Source organism: Octopus sinensis, linkage group LG3 (genome assembly GCF_006345805.1).
Source record: "Octopus sinensis linkage group LG3, ASM634580v1, whole genome shotgun sequence".
Classification (NCBI taxonomy): Eukaryota; Metazoa; Mollusca; class Cephalopoda; order Octopoda; family Octopodidae; genus Octopus; species Octopus sinensis.
Window position 1 is genome coordinate 1,928,840 of NC_042999.1, and position 20,813 is coordinate 1,949,652.

The 20,813-nt window shown below is 38.8% G+C and overlaps 1 protein-coding gene across 1 annotated transcript; it reads left to right on the forward strand.

Annotated features, from left to right (window-relative positions):
• Positions 1–5,779: 5,779 nt before the first annotated feature.
• LOC115209146 (tetraspanin-8-like) lies at positions 5,780–6,457 on the forward strand. The gene has a single exon (XM_029777315.1). The coding sequence runs from the start codon at positions 5,780–5,782 to the stop codon at positions 6,455–6,457; it is 678 nt and encodes a 225-aa protein (XP_029633175.1).
• The last annotated feature ends 14,356 nt before the right edge of the window (positions 6,458–20,813 follow it).

Below are 20,813 nucleotides of genomic sequence, written 5' to 3' on the forward strand. Positions count from 1 at the left end.
CCGGCGTGCTAACGATTGTGCCAGCTCGCCGCCTTAGGCTGTATGAATATAGGAAGAAGATACTACCCTCTCATACACACATGTACACACAGAGTAGAATGTATAAATAGAATAACAACATTCTCTTAGCCACCCACAGCATCACATAATGTAATGCAGTCATTCTGCAGCAAGAAAACCTGCAAAGTAACAGATACATTCTGTTCTTTTTTTTTTTGTTTCTGAACACTATTTATGGTCGAAATTTCTATTTCATCCCTTTATTCGCTCTGTTAGTTATCTACAACAGCCATAATGTTCAGTTTTTCACAGCGGTCCCTAACTGTAAACTTGTCTTTCTCATCATTTGCTTTTATGAATTGTTTCAAAGTTCTTGGATTTAATATTCCTTGAAGTTAGTTATCACAGCTTGGTCTATTGACCAGAGGAAAAAAACTTTGGTTCTTGAGGATATATTGTGCAGTAACATTATCTGAAAGTGTGTTTAAGTTCATCGTGTTGCTTGGTGTATTGTGCAAAAGGAATAACACCTTGTTGGAAATATTACACCCGGCATAGAAAGCTATTGAAAAATCCCCTAGCAAGAGAAGGCCTCAAATATGGCAGTCCTTTCTCGAACTGGTCTGCCATGCATTTACATACTGCTGAGGAGAGCACAAGTCAGATGGGAAGACATGTAATTTACCAAAAGTTTGTACGACAGTGAACTTGTGGGAAGCACGCACACGCCTGATGGACAGGAAAAACGCTCCACAGATGCACTCAAAGCTTCACTGAATATCTTCGAGGTCAACCCCGACACCTGGGAAATGCAAGCGCCTGGGAAACGCAGGCACCTGGAAAATGCAAGCACTTGGGAAATGCAAGCACCTGGGAAATGCAGCCACCTGGGAAACGCAAGCACCTGGGAAATGCAAGCACCTGGGAAAAGCAAGCTCCTGGGAAACGCAAGTACCTGGGAAACGCAAGCATCTGGGAAATGCAAGCACCTGGGAAACGCAAGCACCTGGAAAATGCAAGCACCTGGGGAATGTAGCCACCTGGGAAACGCAAGCACCTGGGAAATGCAGCCACCTGAGAAATGCTAGCATAAAACGCCACCAACAGGGGTACCACCTCCCACAAACAGAACAATGTTGCAGAAGCACAAAGAAAATGCGAACTGTATGAATTTCATAAGGCATGAATTTCAAATCACCAGAAGGATTTCCTCTCATAAGAAGTGGTGAATTTTGGAAATTTTTATTCTGGAGCTGATCTACTCCTAGCAGGAACAAAGTTCCTACTAGTGGTGGATCAGCTACCACTGGCAGCTGTCAGAAAAGTTCGGTGTAAACAATACTATGAAATTAGGAATATAGTTCTATATTTAAGCAATGAGGAATTATGTACATTAGTTACATTATTTACATTTGATGGATATTTGTCCTCATCTTGTTTGTTGTTAACACGTGTTGGCTGATATACTCTCCAGTCTTCGTCAGGTGTCTTGGGAAATTTCAAACCTGGATTCTCATTCCTAAGGAATTTTTCGGTATTATTATTATTATTATTATTATTATTATTATTATCATCATCATTATTATTCAGGTCACTGCCTGGAATTGAACTCGGAATCTTGGGGTTAATAGTCCGCGCTTAACCACTACGCCATATACCCGAAAAATATCTTAGGAATGAGAAACTAGGTTCGAAAATTCCCTAAGACACCTGATGAAGGCTGGAGGGTATATCAACCGAAACGTGTTAACAACAAACAAGATGAGGACAAATATCCGTCAAATGTAAATAATGAAATTAGGAAGTTATGATGTATATGGCTTTTACAAAAGTATTAGCTAGTACCAACATTGTAATACACCAGCTTCAGCATTCGATCCTTGGAAGAGGAGAGTTGGGAAGAAAAAACCCAACTTGCTAGCTTCAATTCAGTTTTCCTGCCTATCCTCATCTATAGTTAGGAATGTTCTCTGTAATTTCCGAAAAAGTACGACTCCAAATGTAAACGGTCAAAATGATGTTTCTTCAATGGCTCTCTGGTGTAACATTACTCGACATGGTGTAATAGATCGGAGATTAGGAAATCTCTCCTCGGTCGAGCCAAGACTTTTCTGTGTTGAGAGGTCACAGCACCGGTACAACGGACATAGGATTAGAACGTCGGTTCTTCAAGTCGGGCCTACGAGAAGGAAACAAGATGGTTGAATAATATACATTGTCTGGTACTACTTAAGAAGAGTGGTCCCGGTGCGCGCACTCGCGTACTAGCGCATCCGCGCTAGCTAGTCGTGACTAATCGATCCTACAACGACTACCTAACAAAGTAAATAAAACACAAAATAAATAATTTTTTTACACAAAGTAAATAAAACAAAAACACAAAGTAAGGATCGACTAGTCGCGACCAGCTAGCACGGATGCGCGAGTACGCGAGTGCGCGCACCGGGACCTCTCTTCTTAAGTAGTACCCCTTAGTTTAATTATGGGAATCCAGTCTGAAATAGCAGTGGTGGTTGCTTATGATAGAACTCTAAGGAGGAGATGCATGAGGGCCGGGCTCTACCCCCACGACCCTGTCAGGAATAGGGGGCGAGGAAAGTGAAGGGATGGGTGGGTGGTAGTTCGAAGGTAAATAAGACGGAATTTAAAGGAAATACGATAGGAAATTATATCCAACTTATAAGTCTAACTCCTCCAGGGTATTAAAGTTTACTTAACGCTAGTCGATATCATCATAAATATTATTACGATGTGACTATAAAACAAAAGATGAATAGAATGAAATAATATTTCAAAAACGAAAAACCGAATTAAACAAGGAAAAAAACATTTACTGTTGTTTTCTGGTTCCATGAAATTCTTTTTTTTTTTTTTTTTCTTCAAAGATTACTAATCATTGATAACAATAAATCTTGGTTCAAGATATTTGAATGTAGTTTTTTTTTTTTTTTTGGGGGGGGGGTTATTTTATTCTTAAGTGAAAAGAAACTGCCAACAAAATTTATGAAGCAGAAGCGGATAGATCTCTCGATATTTTCAGATTGAGGGAGAAGTGTAAAAGAAAGAGAAAGAGAGAGAGAGAGAGAGAGAGAGAGAGGGAGAGAGGGAGGCAGAGATAGAGGCAGATAGACAGGCAGGCAGACAGAGGGAAGGTGCAAGTGGAGAATGTTAAGAGAAAGAATGAGGAAATAGAAAGGAAAAGAAGAAATGTTCAATTATATAATACAATGAAAGCAGAGATCAAAAGAAAGACATTATTACGTCGAAGCGGTGAGGCGGCGAGTTAGCAGAAACGCTAGCACGCCGGGCGAAATGCGTAGCCGTATTTCGTCTGCCGCTACGTTCTGAGTTCAAATTCCGCCGAGGTCGACTTTGCCTTTCATCTTTCGGGGTCGATTAAATAAGTACCAGTTACGCACTGGGGTCGATATAATCGACTTAATCCGTTTGTCTGTCCTTGTTTGTCCCCTCTGTGTGTAGCCCCTTTTGGGCAGTAAAAAAAATAAGAAACGTTAGCACGCCAGGCGAAATTCTTAGCTGTATTACGTGTGCCTTTACGTTTTGAGTTCAAATTCCGCCGAGGTCGACTTTGCCTTTCATCCTTTCAGGGTCGAAAAATTAAGTACCAGTTGCGTACTGGGGCCGATCTAATCGACTGGATCCCTCCCCAAAAATTTCAGGCTTTGTGCCTAGAGTAGAAAAGTAGAAAAAAAAACATTTTAAGGCGGTGAGCTGGCAGAAACGCTAGCACTGCGGGCGAAATACGTTGACGTATTTCGTCTGCCGTTATGTTCTGAGTTCAAATTCCGCCGAGGTCGACTTTGCCTTTCATCCTTTCGGGGTCGATTAAATAAGTACCAGTTACGCACTGTGGTCGATATAATCGACTTAATCTGTTTGTCTGTCCTTGTTTATCCTCTCTGTGTTTAGCCCCTTGTGGGTAGTGAAGAAATAGGTATTTCGTCTGTCTTATGGTGAAAGAGTACAGCAGGGTTCGCCACCTCTCCCTGCCAGAGCCTCGTGGAGCTTTGGGTGTTTTCGCTCAATAAACATTAACAACGCCCGATCTAGGAATTCAAACCACGATCCTACAACTGCAAGTCCACTGCCCTAACCACCGGGCCATTGCGCCTCCACTTCGAGAGATGTGGGTAGTATCTCTACCGTTAAGTAATGGCTGTTGCCACCTTAACGTGGTTGTTCTGCTTAGAACAATGACTATACGCTCTTTAACTCCAGGAGGACATCTCCAGCTGGTTAACGACACAATGTCTGTGTCCGTTATATTGCTAAATCCTTAATCTTCTTTAAAAACAAAACTTGATAATTTGCTAAGCGATTATGTGCCTCAGAAAAATGGTACTACTTGAGAACAGTGGTCCGGTGCGCGCACTCGCGTACTCGTGCACCCGCGCTAACTAGTCGTGACTAGTCGATCCTACAACGACTACCTAGCAAAGTAAATAAAACACAAATTAAATAATTTTTTTACACAAAGTAAATAATTTTTATTAAACAAAGTAAACAAAACACAAAAACACAAAGTAAGGATCGACTAGTCATGACTAGCTAGCGCGGATGCGCGGGTACGCGAGTGTGCGCACCGGGACCACTGTTCTTAAATAGTACTCAGAAGAATATCAATTCAACTTTTAGACTGAATCATACATAGTCTTGTCTTCTAAATTTTGGCTCCAATTGATAATCTGGAGCATGGAAAAGCTTAGAATGAACTTTAAAGGCTACCGTTTACGAGAACAAGGACACAGACCATTGAACGCGAGCCAGTTTGTTTTGTAGTATTTAAATCTACAAATATGGTTTCAAATTTTAGGGGAGCGGCTAAGTTCACTATATCAGCCCAAGGGTAAAAGGTAAACTCGGCCTTTGGTTTGAATTCAGAACGTAATTAGTCGGAAGAAATTGCGCTAAGCATTTTGTCCGACGCACTCACGATTCTGCCAGCTCGCTGCCCTTTTTAAATTTACAAAAATTGGTTTCAGATTTGCCACAAGTCCAGCAGTTCCAGGAGAGAGGGATAGTACTTAAGTAGTACTTATTTTATCGACGCCTAAGAGATGAAATGCAAAGTTAACCCCGAACGTAAGGTCAGACGAAATGCAGCTAAACATTTTTGTCCGATGTACTCAAATATTCTGTCAGCTCGCCGCCTTATCTAAAACAACAAATATACTATTCCAAATAAATGTAATGACAGGCAAATGTGAGGAATTCCACTCTTTATTGAAACTTTGAATCAATAACATTGAATATTCAATGATTAACCAACAGGAAAAGGTTTTAGAGCAGAAACGTCCAAATGGTTGCTTTGCCTGCAAATAGATTAACCTTTTCATTAAAAAGATCCTTACGGAGTTCGTTTTTATTCTCAAAAGTGGAAAAGGTTTCTTAAGTATAAGTATTTAGTTAAATATTATATTAAACCCTATTTAATTCTTTTTATTGAAAAGAATTAAACATGGTTGGGATCGAACCTTGCTCCACATTACATAAATCCTTCAAAGTGACAAAAAGGAAATAATAAAATCACCCCTTTTAAGTGTTTTGAAGAAAATAATATTGTTCTGTCAAATATTATGATTATTAAATTACTGGCTTATTTTCAACTCTTATAATTAACAAAAGGAATATTTAAAAAATGTTTATATATATATATATATATATATATATATATATATATATATATAAACCATGCATAATATTTGAAAGCAGAAGGTACAAAACAACCGCCATTTTGAAACAGAATTGCCTTCTAAACATGGCGTTGACATATCGAGCTAAAGTTGTAAAATATATCCTGTTATGTTTGAATAGCTTTCTTTTCTTTGTAGGTTTGTCTGGCATCGTTACCTGTTATTGTACCAATCGCAATAAAGAAGTGGTCTTTGAAAATATAAACAAATTAAATCCGACTGATAACCAATTTCACGACTACAGATTAACAGCCAGTGCTTATCTTCTGGTTTCTTCTACTTTGATAATGCTAACTTTGACCATCTTGGGCTATTGCGGAACGTTGAAGGAACTGAAGTTCTTGCTTGTTGTCTACGTTTTCTCCATGGCATTTATTTTGGCAATTGAGTTATCTGCTTTTCTGTTAAATGTCATCACTATGTCAACAATCGAATATTCCATGAAAGACACTTTGGAAAACATAATAAAAAATGCGACATTGAATAATACTTTGAAAGAGCAAATTAAAATGTTCCAGAACTTAACAAAATGTTGCGCCATTAGTCACAGAGATAAGGAATTGAATTCTACCGCAAATTGCGATGTCTACACACAAGACTGTTACGAAAAAATTTCGTATATCCTAACTGAAAATGACGCAGTTGTTTCAACCTTTTCTTTCCTAATTTTTACCATTCAATGTGCTCTAATGGTATTAGCCTACGTTTTTCTAAGTTCCATAAGCATTCGCCAAGGACACTAAAACAGCATTCGAAGTGTGTTTTGTGTGTGTGGGGGGGGGGCTTCCCTGGTCATTATGTCTAAATTCGATTAACAAATAATTGGATTCTTCTTCAAAGCGTACCTCTTAAGATATATTTGTCATTGTACTATAAAATTCTTAAGTTTTTTCCATTAAATGGTTACGATTTGCAATTGTTTATTAGGTCCTGATTGAGGATAAATAAACGGAACAATTGCAGCGTGGAAGGTGTTTATAAGCCATTTAAGAAACTCACAAAAACCGTTAGATTCACTTTTTTTTCCTTTTACTTGTTTCAGTCATTTGACTGCGGCCATGCTGGAGCACCGCCTTTAGTCGAGCAAATCGACCCCGGGACTTATTCTTTGTAAGCACAGTACTTATTCTATCGGTCTCTTTTGCCGAACCGCTAAGTGACGGGGACATAAACACACCAGCATCGGTTGTCAAGCAATGCCAGGGGGACAAACACAGACACACAAACACACACAAATACATATATATATACATATATACGACAGGCTTCTTTCAGTTTCCGTCTACCAAATCCACTCACAAGGCATTGGTCGGCCCGAGGCTATAGCAGAAGACACTTGCCCAAGATGCCACGCAGTGGGACTGAACCCGGAACCATGTGGTTGGTTAGCAAGCTACTTACTACACAGCCACTGCTGCGCCTCAACATTTAAATTTAATTTGTCAAAATATTTTCGTCGCTTTGAGACCGTGACCTGTTCACTGTGACAAAAAAACCGTGCTGCATTATTGGTGATAATGAAAGAAATATGTAATCAATCTACTCACCTTTCTGCAAAGATTTCTTTCTGAGTAATTTCCCGAAGCAATGAATAGAAATTCTGGAAGTTTTGCTTCACAATAAATCCATACATTTCTCAATACATCGATTCATCGACGTGGGACCATTTCGTGTCGCCCGATAATCCAGTCACATACTTTGGCTGTGTTTTGATACGGGACCAACAGGCCTGAATGTGGGGTACTACTTAAGAACAGTGGTCCCGGTGCGCGCACTCGCGTACTCGCGCATCCGCGCTAGCTAGTCGTGACTAGTCGATCCTTTGTGTTTTTGTGTTATTTACTTTGTTTAAAAAATTATTTACTTTGTGTTTTTGTGTTTTATTTATTTTGCTAGGTAGTCGTTGTAGGATCGAATAGTCACGACTAGCTACCGCGAGTACGCGAGTGCGCGCAACGGGACCACTGTTTTCAAGTAGTACCCAATTTACCTATTTCTTTATTACCCACAAGGGGCTAAACACAGAGAGGACAAACAAGGACAGACGACCGGATTAAGTCGACCCCAGTGCGTAACTGATACTTATTTAATCGACCCCGAAAGGATGAAAGGCAAAGTCGACTCCGGCGGAATTTGAACTCAGAACGTGACGGCAGACGAAATACCTATTTCTTTACTACTCACAAGGGGCTAACCACAGAGAGGACAAAAAAGATAGACAAAGGGATTAAGTCGATTATATCGGCTCCAGTGCGTAACTGGTACTTATTTCATCGACCCCGAAAGGATGAAAGGCAAAGTCGACCTCGGCGGAATTTGAACTCAGAACGTAGCGGCAGACAAAATACTGCTAAGCATTTCGCCCGACGTGCTAACCATTCTGCCAGCTCGCCGCCTTCTCAAGTGGTACCCGATTTACCTCTCAGCGAAATTGCTGGCGCTGTGCCAAAATTTGAAACCATTACTCTTTACTCTTTTACTTGTTTCAGTCATTTGACTGCGGCCATGCTGGAGCACCGCCTTTAGTCGAGCAAATTGACCCCAGGTCTTATTCTTTGTAAGCCCAGTACTTATTCTATCGGTCTCTTTTGCCGAACCGCTAAGTGACGGGGACGTAAACACACCAGCATCGGTTGTCAAGCAATGCTAGGGGGACAAACACAGACTCACAAACACACACACACACATATATATATATACATATATACGACAAGCTTCTTTCAGTTTCCGTCTACCAAATCCACTCACAAGGCAATGGTCGGCCCGGGGCTATAGCAGAAGACACATGCCCAAGATGCCACGCAGTGGGGACTGAACCCGGAACCATGTGGTTGGTTAGCAAGCTACTTACCACACAGCCACTCTTGCGCCATTCTTATGTTTCTGTTTTTGAAATCTCAAAGACGAAAGCCGGTGCTATTTCTTTCCCAAATACGTTACACTTCTTTCACACACCACGAAAAGCTCCACAGACAGCAAACAATTTGGTGTGAATTGGAAGTCGGAAAAACGAAATCTCCAGCTGAGTTCTGTAATATTACTGCAACTGTTCTTTTTTTTTTTTAAATCGAAGTTGTTAACACAAAAAGAACAACCAAAAACCCCAACACAATTTGTATTCATTGCTTCCTGACTGCTCAATCAACTTTTATGTTTTTGATGAGTTGCAATGTCTGTCAACAGTGACATGAAAAAATTAAACAAAAAAAAAAGCCATAATTATTTTGCTGTGTTTGTGTGTCTTGACAAGTTTAATTAAGTAAAATGTACAAGGAAACCATATGTTTCTTTCCTTTTGTTTGTTTATTTTCCCGTTTTTGAATTTGTCATACTTTTGCCTTATTTTTTTTGTTGTTAATTCTTTTTGGCTTTTATCTATCACTTCATTGGAATAGACAATTTTAATTACCCAATCTTCGTTATAGCTAGAATAGCTAAAGCTGTTAGAAAATAAGTTGACAACGGCTAAGAAACGTGAAATATTAGGAAAAAATATTTTCTTTTTAAATATTACATTTAAAATTAAATATTTTGAATACGTTTTGAAAAGAATTTCATCATAGTGTAAAAGGTTTTACTTTCTTCCTTGTTAGCAACAGTACAAATCGGTATTTCCTATATTAAGGCGGCGAGCTGGTAGAAACGTTAGCACACCGGGCGAAATGCTTACCGGTATTTCGTCTGCCACTACGTTCTGAGTTCAAATTCCGCCGAGGTCGACTTTGCCTTTCATCCTTTCGGGGTCGATTGAATAAGTACCAGTTACGCACTGGAGTCGATATAATCGACTTAATCCGTTCGTCTGTCCTTGTTTGTCCCCTCTGTGTTTAGCCCCTTGTGGGTAGTAAAGAAATAGGTATTTCGTCTGCCGTTACGTTCCGAGTTCAAATTCCGTCGACATTGCCTTTCATCCTTTCGGGGTCGATAAATAAAGTACCAGTTACGTACTTAATGTGATTGACTTAATCCCTTTGTCTGTCCTTGTTTGTCCCCTCTATGTTTAGCCCCTTGTGGGCAATAAAGAAATAGGTATTTCCTATATTCGATAGCCAGGTTTTATTTATTTATTTTTTTTACTTAATAAAGGATTAGCAAATAAACTGTTACACTCATGAATCTGGTGTAATACCTGATCAGATTAACGCACTTTGATAGCTCACTCTACCCCATGGGGAACGAAAAGGGCTTGGAATTTAGTGATTGTTTCCTCCCATGAAAGAACTTTTTATCCAAGGCATTTCGTTTAACCCATAAAGCGCTGGGATTTGGCACTTACATAGCATGGACTGCCCCACCCCCTCCCTCAAAATTTCGGGCCGTGTGCCTCGAGTAGAAAAGAATATTTAAGACGACGAGCTGGCAGGATCGTTAGCACGACGATTGAAATTCTCAGCGATATTTTGTCCGGCTTGACGTCCTGAGTTCAAATTCCGCCATGGTCGACTTTGCCTTTAATCCTTTTAGGGTCGATAAAATAAGTACCAGTTGAACACTTGCCCGCTCCCTGAAATTGCTGGCGTTGTGCCAAAATTTGAAGTCAATATTTACAATATTTCGGTTAATGTGCTCAATTCCCAACTTCCTTCGGGCACCCTGAGCAATTGGTGATGTTCTCAGAATTTGGAGCTGAACTTTTTATTAAATCCTGAGAAATTATTCTCATTCCTTTACATTCTCTTTAGTCACTACTGTATATTTGCAATGCAACTAGCTTCTAATACTAATTTCAAATTTTGGCATAATGCCAACAAGTCTGTGAGAAGGGCCCAGTAGATTACATCGACCCCTGTGTCCAACTGGTACTAATTTTATCGATCCCGAAAGTACGAATGGTAAAGTAGTCCCACCTATGTTTAAAGCTGTGTTTTTGGCAGTAGTTATTCTTAGTGATGCTGAGGTGTAGCGTTTGGAGTGAGGGCTTGAATTAGTTGAGAGTTACTCATGTTTGAGAATGAGTGATGATGTTTGTATTTATTATTATATTTTGTTTTGCAGTTGAATGAGATAAGATTAGCGTGGTCCATGATTACGAAGAAGATTAGAGAGCCAAAGCATTCAGAAAATATAGCAAGGGCAATGTGTACTCGGTGGAAGAAAGATTGAATAGGCCTTTGTGTTATTGGATTCTGTGTAGAACAAAGAGTAGAGACTTGCATATTGAGAACGTTGGACAATTAAGTAGTTTAGGGAATATAGAGAGCATATACACCACTAAGAGAATCACATCTCTTTAGTGAGTAAATGTGTGTTTGGATAGATGGACATGAGGAAAGTAGACAGAAATATGGATGGAGTGATAGATGGGTGAATGGGTAGACGGAGAGAAGGATAGCAAGAAAGATGGATAAGAAAATGGACAGATGGGTGGATAGAAAGTCGGGAAGCTGAATAGCTGGAAAGATATGAATGTTTAGTTAGCGTGCAAGGTAGCTAGAGAGATAGTATGCAGGATTTCTTAGGTATCGATTTTGTCTAATACAGTAAGAATTACCAAGGTTTAATGCCTGTGCTTTGCGAGATTTGTCTTTAATTCTTCTGGCAGTCAATAGAATAAGTTCCTGGGACAAAGGATAATAAGTGTCAGGTAATGGATTAATGTTACTGACTGCATGTTTAATTACTGAAATCTTAGTAATTGCAAGTGCACCCACCCCTAAACGAATCATAACTTTGCATTGATCTGGTTGAATATTTTCCACTCTGACTAACACTGAGACATCAACAGCAAAAGAAATATCAAGATACCACAAATATTTGCTTTAAAAAACTCTGTTTCGTGTGTTACTATGGATAAATGAATTAAAATGTTGTTTATAATATTCGAAATATTGAGAATTTAAAAGCAATCCCTCCGAATAGAAAATAATTTATCATTTAATGTCCACAATCATTGTTGGCATGGGTTGTACGGTCTGACAGGATCTGACGAGTTAGCAGACTGCATCAGGTCTTGATATCTGCTTTGGAATGGCTTCTATGGCTGGATGTCCCCCTCCTAACACAAACCACTTTACAGAGTGTACTGGATGCTATTTTATGCCATGACACTGTCGCGGTAGCTAGATAGTTGAATGATATCCCTTGCAAAAAAGATTATAGAGTAACCTCCCTTTTCTAAGTTTCTCGAAGCATCTGTGTCATGAGACGTGATTCTTAATTATTTAAGAAGCTTAGCGTTTCTCTTGGAAGTTTCTAGAAAGTCCAGCGTTCCATTAATAAATACAGCTTACTAACCCTGCTCTTCGCTTCTTAGTCAATTAGACTTAGAGCCATTCACGTCATTGTTATGTCCGTCTATTTCTGTATGCCACATGACTGTAAACCACCACTTAGCTGTTATTTCTACATTTTCTATCTCTGAACTTTCTTGCATAGATTACTTCATTCAACTAGATTCTACCCTTTGATTCTATGTATCATCATCATCCAGTAAATAGGTAGTTCAGATAATTTCCTATAATCAACAATTGTTTTATTTACTAAAGGAATTTAGAGGACTCAGCCGTAAACAGGTAACCATGTGACACACTGATTTCTAGAGGAATGTTGGCCTGGTCACCTCATCAGCGGGATGGCATCATTCAAAAGCAAAAACTAATGCAGAGCGCATTGTGACCTATCACATACGATTCAATCGTGTGATATAATAGCTGATAAAAATGTTTGTTAATTTCTCCAACCACACATTATACAAGAGAGAGAGAGAGAGAGAGAGAGAGAGAGAGAGAATAAGTAAAAGAGAGATATAGAGTTAACAAGATACAGGAGGGGTGTTGTTTACTTGTTTCAGTCATTACACTGCAGCCATGCTGGGGCACTGCCTTGAAGAATCTTTAGTTGAATGTATCGACCACAGGACTTACTTTTTAAGGCCTGTTACTTATTCTATCAGTCTCTTTTGTTGAACCACTAATTCATGGGAATGTAAACACACCAGCACCGGTTGTTGAACTGTGGTAGAAGGACACAGAAACATATTATAAATACAAAACAGGCTTCCTTTAGTTTCCGTCTTCCAAATCTGCTCTCAAGGCTTTGGTTGACCCAGGCCTAAAGTAGAAGACACTCGCTCAAGGTACCACACAGTAGGACTGAACCTAGAACCATGTTGTTGGGAAGCAAGCTTTTTACCACACAGCGACACCTGTGCTTATACACATTTTTTACGTTTTGGAATTTTGCAGTGATGTTGATTAAAAGAATAGATTACGTTTATGATGCTAACATTTACAGGTGATAAATGATAGAGTAGTTAGCTATAACCAACTGCTTCTATTCACTCCACCTCCATCTCCACAATTCTTTCTTTCTTCCTCTGTGCATAGCAGTCTTTACTCATTGTCTGCCCCTAAGCCTAATATATGCACTCTTCCTGTATCTCTTATGTTAACACGCCTTGAAATTCTTTTCTCTCTTCCCCTCACCCCATACAATATAAAGCATAACTGGAGAACTTGACCTACAAACATTTGTGTTGGCTATTATTAAAGATACGGAAGTGGTTCTCGAATTACGATTTCTGCTTAGTCATTTGTGAAAATTTTGAAACATTAGTCAAAGAAAATTCTCGAATTAGCTTACTTTTTTTTTAAGTAGACGTCTGTTATTTTCTGTATCGTTTATGTATTTTCTCATTCTTTATTCTTTTCGTTTGTCTTTGGTAACTTGAAAATGGTTTTGAAGTTTTCGAAATGAATTCTTTCGATAACCTTGCTCTATAGACGCCCAGTCGAAGACATTTAGTAACCTTTTTGGTTAAAGACAAAAGGAGAAAGTGTTTGAAGCTATTTTAATGCTTCAATAGAAAGTTCTCGCAGCAAAATTGTATATCAAAAATCACAAGAAAATATTGATCCTTTCGCGCGTGTGTGTGTATGTGTGTAAATCGAGCATTTTTCAACGAGGAACTGACTTAAGTTCTGGAGTGGTGTCATACACTCCATGGCAAAATTGTATATATATATATATATTTCGTTTTTGAATTTGGTTTGCAAGATTCTTTATATGAGTTTGTGTGTTGAAACATATTCTGTTGTGTCTGGGGAGTGTCATTTTCTTTTTGTGCCTTATAATGTAACACACTCGCTGGTAAAATTTCCACTTATTTCTTATTTTTATTTTCCTAAAATTTTCGTTGCGTCTTGCAACCTTTTCAATAGTGCTGGGCGTTAGGAAGGGCATCCAGCTGTAGAAACTCTGCCAGATCAAGATTGAAGCCTGTTGCAGCCATCTGGTTTGCCAGCCCTCAGTCATTTGACCAACCCATGCTAGCATGGAAAGCGAACGTTAAACGATGATGATGATATATATAAAATACAAAAATGGAACAAGAACACAAAACATCCAGACAGGTGAAACAAAAAAAGGGAAAAAAAATATCCAGACGATACAAGGAAAACAAGGACGGATCATTCGGAGTTTTTTCTATCATCAGTTGAGTTCCAGATTATCTTTGTAATTTTGGCTGGTTATGCTCAAGATTGCTCCAATCTGGCCAGCCCCAAGGAAAAATAAGCTAAGAGCATTACGTTCCTTGGAAGAAAGCAGTGAATGTATACGAAAACAAGGACAGGAAAAAAACAGAAATGTTACACAAATACAAATAACAGGACATAACAACAGATGTCTTTTTACTAAGGACGAATTAAATCAAGCTGGCGTGTGTGGAAGTAAAGCTTTACGGCAGGGACATGAGGTTTACCAAGCACAGGAACGGACAGTAGTCATATATATATATAGAATCCAGAGAAGTCAGTCATATGTGTGCAAATTGGTTTTCTGTCAACAAGGAACTGAACTGCACCCTCTTTTCTGTCTTTCGAGGATTGTTTTGAATAATCTAATACAGTGTGGGTGACTTTTAGAACATATGATCTCCGAGACTTCATTTTGTTTGTCAACATTAAGGCTAGTGGAGGCACATGGCCTAGTGGTTAGAGCAGCGGACTCGCAGTCGAGGGATTGCGGGTTCGAATCTCAGACTGGGCAATGTGTGTGTTTATGAGCGAAACACGTAAGCTCCACGCGGCTCCGGCAGAAGGTAATGGCGAAACTTCTGCTGACTCTTTCGCCACAGCTTTCTCCCACTCTTTCCTCCTGCATTTTGCAGCTCACCTGCGACGGATTGGCGTCCCGTCCAGGTGGGGAACCTATATGCCAAGAAACCGGGAAACCGGCCCTTATGAGCCAGGCATGGCTCAAGAAGGTACAAACAACAAAACATTAAAGCTTTGTGATTCCATTTACGCTGTATATTTATTGCAGCTGATTCTTACAATATTGGTAATTGATTCCTGTGACATTAAAAACTTGTCCGGGTCACACTACCATGTGTATGGAAACTGATTTATTTACCATTAGTTTGGGAGCGAGAATGTAAGAGGTTAAATGCATTGTAAAATGAAAGGAAAGATATGTTTCCTGTAATAGCAATAGGATTATGGGCCAGAAGAGTTAATGCAATGAATATGAGTCGAAGCTAATCCTTCATATATTTATTGTCACATTAGATATACAGTAATCCTTCACCATATCGCAGTTCACCTATCGTGCACTCAGCCAGAAAAATCTGCGATGTACTAATATAGGCGGTGCTCCAGCATGGTCACAGTCAAATGACTGAAACAAGTAAAAGAGTAAAAGAGATATGTAAAATTATATCACAGACTCCACAGTATATCGTGGACTCCTCTGTATATTGTGGGTTTCTGTGGCCAATAGGTATTTATATTTTTTAGATTTTAATTACTTCTGTGGTAAAATAAGCATCTTCACGCTTAAAAATTAATAAATCAAAATAGAGTAGAGTACTGCACTGTATAACATTAATTAAAATATATTAAAAGAAAATACGTAGAGTTCCGTAGATGAGTAAACAAAGAATCACACATATTGTATGGAAAAGAAAACTTGGGGAGGCGAGTGTGTGGTGGTGTTTTGCATTTATAATAAAATAAATATATAGGTGTAAGAGTGGCTGTGTGGTAAGTAGCTTGCTTACCAACCACATGGTTCCGGATTCAGTCCCACTGCGTGGCACCTTGGGTAAGTGTCTTCTACTATGGCCTCTGGCCGACTAAAGCCTTGTGAGTGGATTTGGTTGATGAAAACTGAAAGAAGCCCATCGTATATATATGTATGTATGTGTGTGTGTATGTTTGTGTGTCTGTGCTTGTCCCCCCAAACATCGCTGGTGTGTTTACGTCCCCGTAACTTAGCGGTTCGGCAAAATAGACCAATAGAATAAGTACTAGGCTTACAAAGAATAAGTCCTGGGGTCGATATGCTCGACTAAATGAGGTGCTCCAGCATGGCCACATTCAAATTACTGAAACAAGTAAAAGAGTAAAGAGATACAAATTAGAAAGATGCTAAAAAAAATATACAGTACAGTACTGTTTCTACTTTGTGGATTTCCATCTATCGTGGGAGGTTTTGGAACGTAGTATCTTGGATAGTCAAAGGTTTGCTGTACATACCAGATGTAATGATGTGGTAGAGAAAAGAGGAATAATAGAAAGGCAGCGTTCATTTTACAATGTCCTGTATCTGTATGTTTTAGAGAAAGGGAAATTCTTTTGGTACGGTGATCAATGTTGATTTATTGAAATGGTTAGCTAGTGTTAGGGAACATATTTTGCTGGCAGCCAGGTTATGAAAATAGAATCAGTTGAAGTTATTCACATGGTAAAAGAATTTCGTTTGCAGCCATGCATTGTTGACTATCTTTCAGCTTCGATTATCTTGTCAATCTTGTCTTGCCTCCCAGATTTCTCGTTGGTTGTAGGTCTCCAGTTGCTGTTCAAAACTATCTACTTTGTATCAACTATTCTTGGCTGCCAACAAGAAGTGTGATTGGATAAGTTTATATTGATCAATCACATCCACAAATTATTTTGAAGATTTTAAACATTCCTACTTGTTTAGAAAGAAAACAATTGGTCAGATTTTTGCTGAAGTCATTCAAGCAATTTGATAACCAGTTCTTGGGTGTCGATGTCGTGATTTTTTTTTCATGATGTCATCACTCAATTTAAACATCCTGCTTTAGAGTTTACTAAATTCATCTAATTGAAAAATAAATCCAGATACAATTTAGAGCACAGACTTGCTACATTGTCATGGTAAATGGAACATACTTCTTGACACGGTTCTTAATTCGAGAAAGAAATGAAACTTGAAAGTAAGGTTTAGGAATTCGAAGTGGCAATCTTAGATATCTCTTTTACCCTTTTACTTGTTTCAGTCATTTGACTGTGGCCATGCTGGAGCACCGCATTTAGTCGATCGAGCAAATCGACCCCAGGACTTATTCTTTGGAAGCCTAGTACTTATTCTATCAGTCTCTTTTGCCAAACCGCTAAGTTACGGGGACGTAAACACACCAGCATCGGTTGTCAAGCGATGTTGGGTGGACAGCACAGACACACAAACGTATACACACACACATATACGAGGGGCTTCTTTCAATTTCTGTCTACCAAATCCACTCACAAAGCTTTGGTCGGCCCAAGGCTATAGTAGAAGACGCTTGCCCAAGATGCCACGCAGTGGGACTGAACCTGGAACCATGTGGTTCGTAAGCAAGCTACTTACCACACAGTCATTCCTACACCTGGAGATGTATATGACTTCAGATAGGTGCAGAACGTTACCAGATTGTTATAACCTCATCATTTCCAAATCGTAAATAGAATATACAATTTCAAGAAAATTGAGCTGATGAAAAATGGAAGTGTACAGAGATAGGCAGGATTCGAACTTAGAACGTAAAATGGTGTATGAAAAGAAATACTGCAAAGCATTTAGTCCAATGCTTTCATGATTGTCAATTCACATTATTTTCTGTTTGTAATCGTATTTATTCTATTTTTACTTTTAAATGCTCTTTTTCTTAGTTGAAATTGTTTATTGCACATTGGGCAGTAACTTGAGTGGTGTTCATTATATTGTATTATACTACGTTTCTTATTTACATAATAAATGTATTTTAAAAATACTATAAACAAGAGAAAATGTTCAATAATGACATCTTAAATTCGTAGTTGCTTTTATTTTGGAAGTTTATTGTAATTCGTTTGGAAACATTTATAAAAGAGGTCTTTTTTTTTTCTTTAAAAAATGGCAGAACATGCTGAATTTGATTCTTTGATTTAGACAAAAAAAGAAAAGAAAAAAAGCTTTCAACATAATCTGGGAATATAGAATGCTAAAAGAACATTATGACATAATGTTGCAAGGCCAAAAAAAAGTTCTTTTCATATCAACTTTTTTATAAACGATACAATTAGGGACTCCTTTAAATCTGTTGAATGATAACATAAGTAATTTGTTAGAAGAGAAACATTAACTCTTACTCAATTTAACATGAAAATAAATATCAATTATGTGTATTCATGCATGTGTGTTAAGTAGCATGGTTCCGGGTTCATTCCCACTGCATGGCACCTTGGGCAAGTGTTTTCTACTATAGCCTCGGGCCGACCAAAGCCTCGTGAGTGGATTTAGTAGACGGAAACTGAAAGAAGCCCGTCGTATATATGTATATGTGTATATGTTTGTGTGTCTGTGTTTGTCTCCCCCCCCCCCAACATCGCGTGACAACCGATGCTGGTGTGTTTACGTCCCCGTAACTTAGCGGTTCGGCAAAAGAGACCGATATAATAAGTACTAGGCTTACAAAGGATAAGTCCTGGGGTCGATTTGCTCGACTAAAGGCGGTGCTCCAGCATGACCACAGTCAAATGACTGAAACAAGTAAAAGAGTTATCTCTCTCTCATTGTGTGTATGTACCTACCTATCTTATATCTTTACTGCCCACAAAGGGCTACACACAGAGGGGACAAACAAGGATAGACAAACGGATTAAGTTGATTATATCGATCCCAGTGCGTAACTGGTACTTATTTAATCAACACCGAAAGGATGAAAGGCAAAGTCAACCTCGGCGGAATTTGAACTCAGAACATAAAGACAGACAAAATGCTGCTAGGCATTTCACCCAGCATGCTAACGTTTCTGCCAGCTCGCCACCTTTCTACCTACATATCTACCTACCTACCTATCTACCTACATACCTACCTACTTACTTATCTACCTACCTATCTATTTATCCATGCATCCCACCAGGAACTACGTCCATAAATCTTTACAGGGTGACAAGCTAATCCCAGCAGATCTAAGACCAAACTGACCTCGGACAAAAGGTTGAACCCTTAAAGAAGTCACGGATGGCTAATGCATACACACACACAAGCAGTTGTGCAGGTGTGCACACACTCACACACAAACACCTCGTTTACTCTCACCTTTATCTTCTCTTCTAAGTAAACCCGTATACATACACACATGCAAACATACATACACAAAGGCATAAGACTACTACTTGGACAGACTTAGGGCAGATTTTGAAGAGAGAGAAATCCTTGAAGAGGCGGTGAATAGCGAAGAAAGGACTTTGAATAACAAACAACCGATTGATTTTTAACCAGCACATTAAACAAACAAGCGATTAAATGATTGATTAGATATTTAAGCAATTGTCTCGCAATGAAGTGGTATTGAACCAGTGCATGTGTCATTGGGATAATGACCCTCTGATGACACAAGATATGTATGTATAATAAATAGTTTTACTAGAAGACTGACAGTGACTTTGAAATTTCGGATAGCTAACATTCGCCAGAAAGTCCAAAGAAGGCCAGTAGGCCGAATATTCGAAGTCACTGTCACCATTCTTCTTGTAGAGGTTTAATTCATTGTGTAATACTCTTTTCCTTTTTACTCTTTTACTTGTTTCAGTCATTTGACTGTAGCCATGCTGGAGCACCACCTTTAGTCGAGCAAATCGACCCCAGGACTTATTGGTTGTAAGCCTAGTACTTATTCTATCACTCTCTTTTGCTGAGCCGCTAAGTTACGGGGACGTAAACACACCAGCATCTGTTGTCAAGTGATGTTGGCGGACAAACACAGACACACAAACATACACACACACACACACACACACACATACATACATACATATATATATATACACATACACATGATGATGATACACACACACACACATATATATATATATATATACAACGGGCTTCTTTCAGTTTCTGTCTACCAAATCCATTCACAAGGCTTTGGTTGGCCCGAGGCTATAGTAGAAGACACTAGCCCAAGGTGCCACACAGTGGGACTGAACCCAGAACCATGTGGTTCGTAAGCAAGCTACTTATCACACAGCTATAAGAAAAACCTATAAAAAAAAGTCTTCAATTCAATATTGTTTTTATTATGACTCAACATAAAAACAAACATGTGTGTGTGTGTGTGTGTGTGTGTGTGTGTGTGTGTGGCTGCACTTAAACTGATATATTTGGGGGTGGATTTTGTGTTTTAATTAGATTAATGTGTTTCTTCATTTACACAACATGCAACTTTGATTTTATTACTAGTTTCTCTTCTCTCCTTGATCTCGTTGTATAAATCGGGATTGTTTATTGTTTTGTAGATAAATAGGGATTATTTCTAACAGCCATAAATCTGAATCTTCTTCATATATTATGCTTTTATTGGCTAAGTAGCAGTATCGCCCGGCGTTGCTCGGGTTTGTTTCGACCCTTTAGAATTGGAATTTTTTCGAAAAGTAAAAATTTTGCATTATGTAGCTTGTTATTCTCTTTAAGTGAACATTTTTCTGGTTGAAATACACCGAAAAATGGCGACACAGCAGTAAAAAAGTCGTAAAAAATAGGGATTTTCATGGGAAAAAAGCACCTTTTTGATGTAAATAATTTTTGGTGTTAACATGGTCCAATTTGAATTTTTACTTCTACGGCAGGAAGAGCAAGCCTTCTTTTATCATACTCTCAATTTTGGTCAACTTGCACCGCAGGGTCTCGGAGGAGATAGTGTTAGTTGAAGGCTACCAAACCGGCCATACACAGACAGACAACTTCAGCTTTATATATAGAGAGATAACGCGAAACAGTATGATAAAAAAAAGAATGGCCCCAATTTCAATCAAATCCTGACGTTCCTCCCAAATGACACAGACTTCTTTTCTCTGTAATCCTCATTCAATTTCCTGAAAATTTTAACAA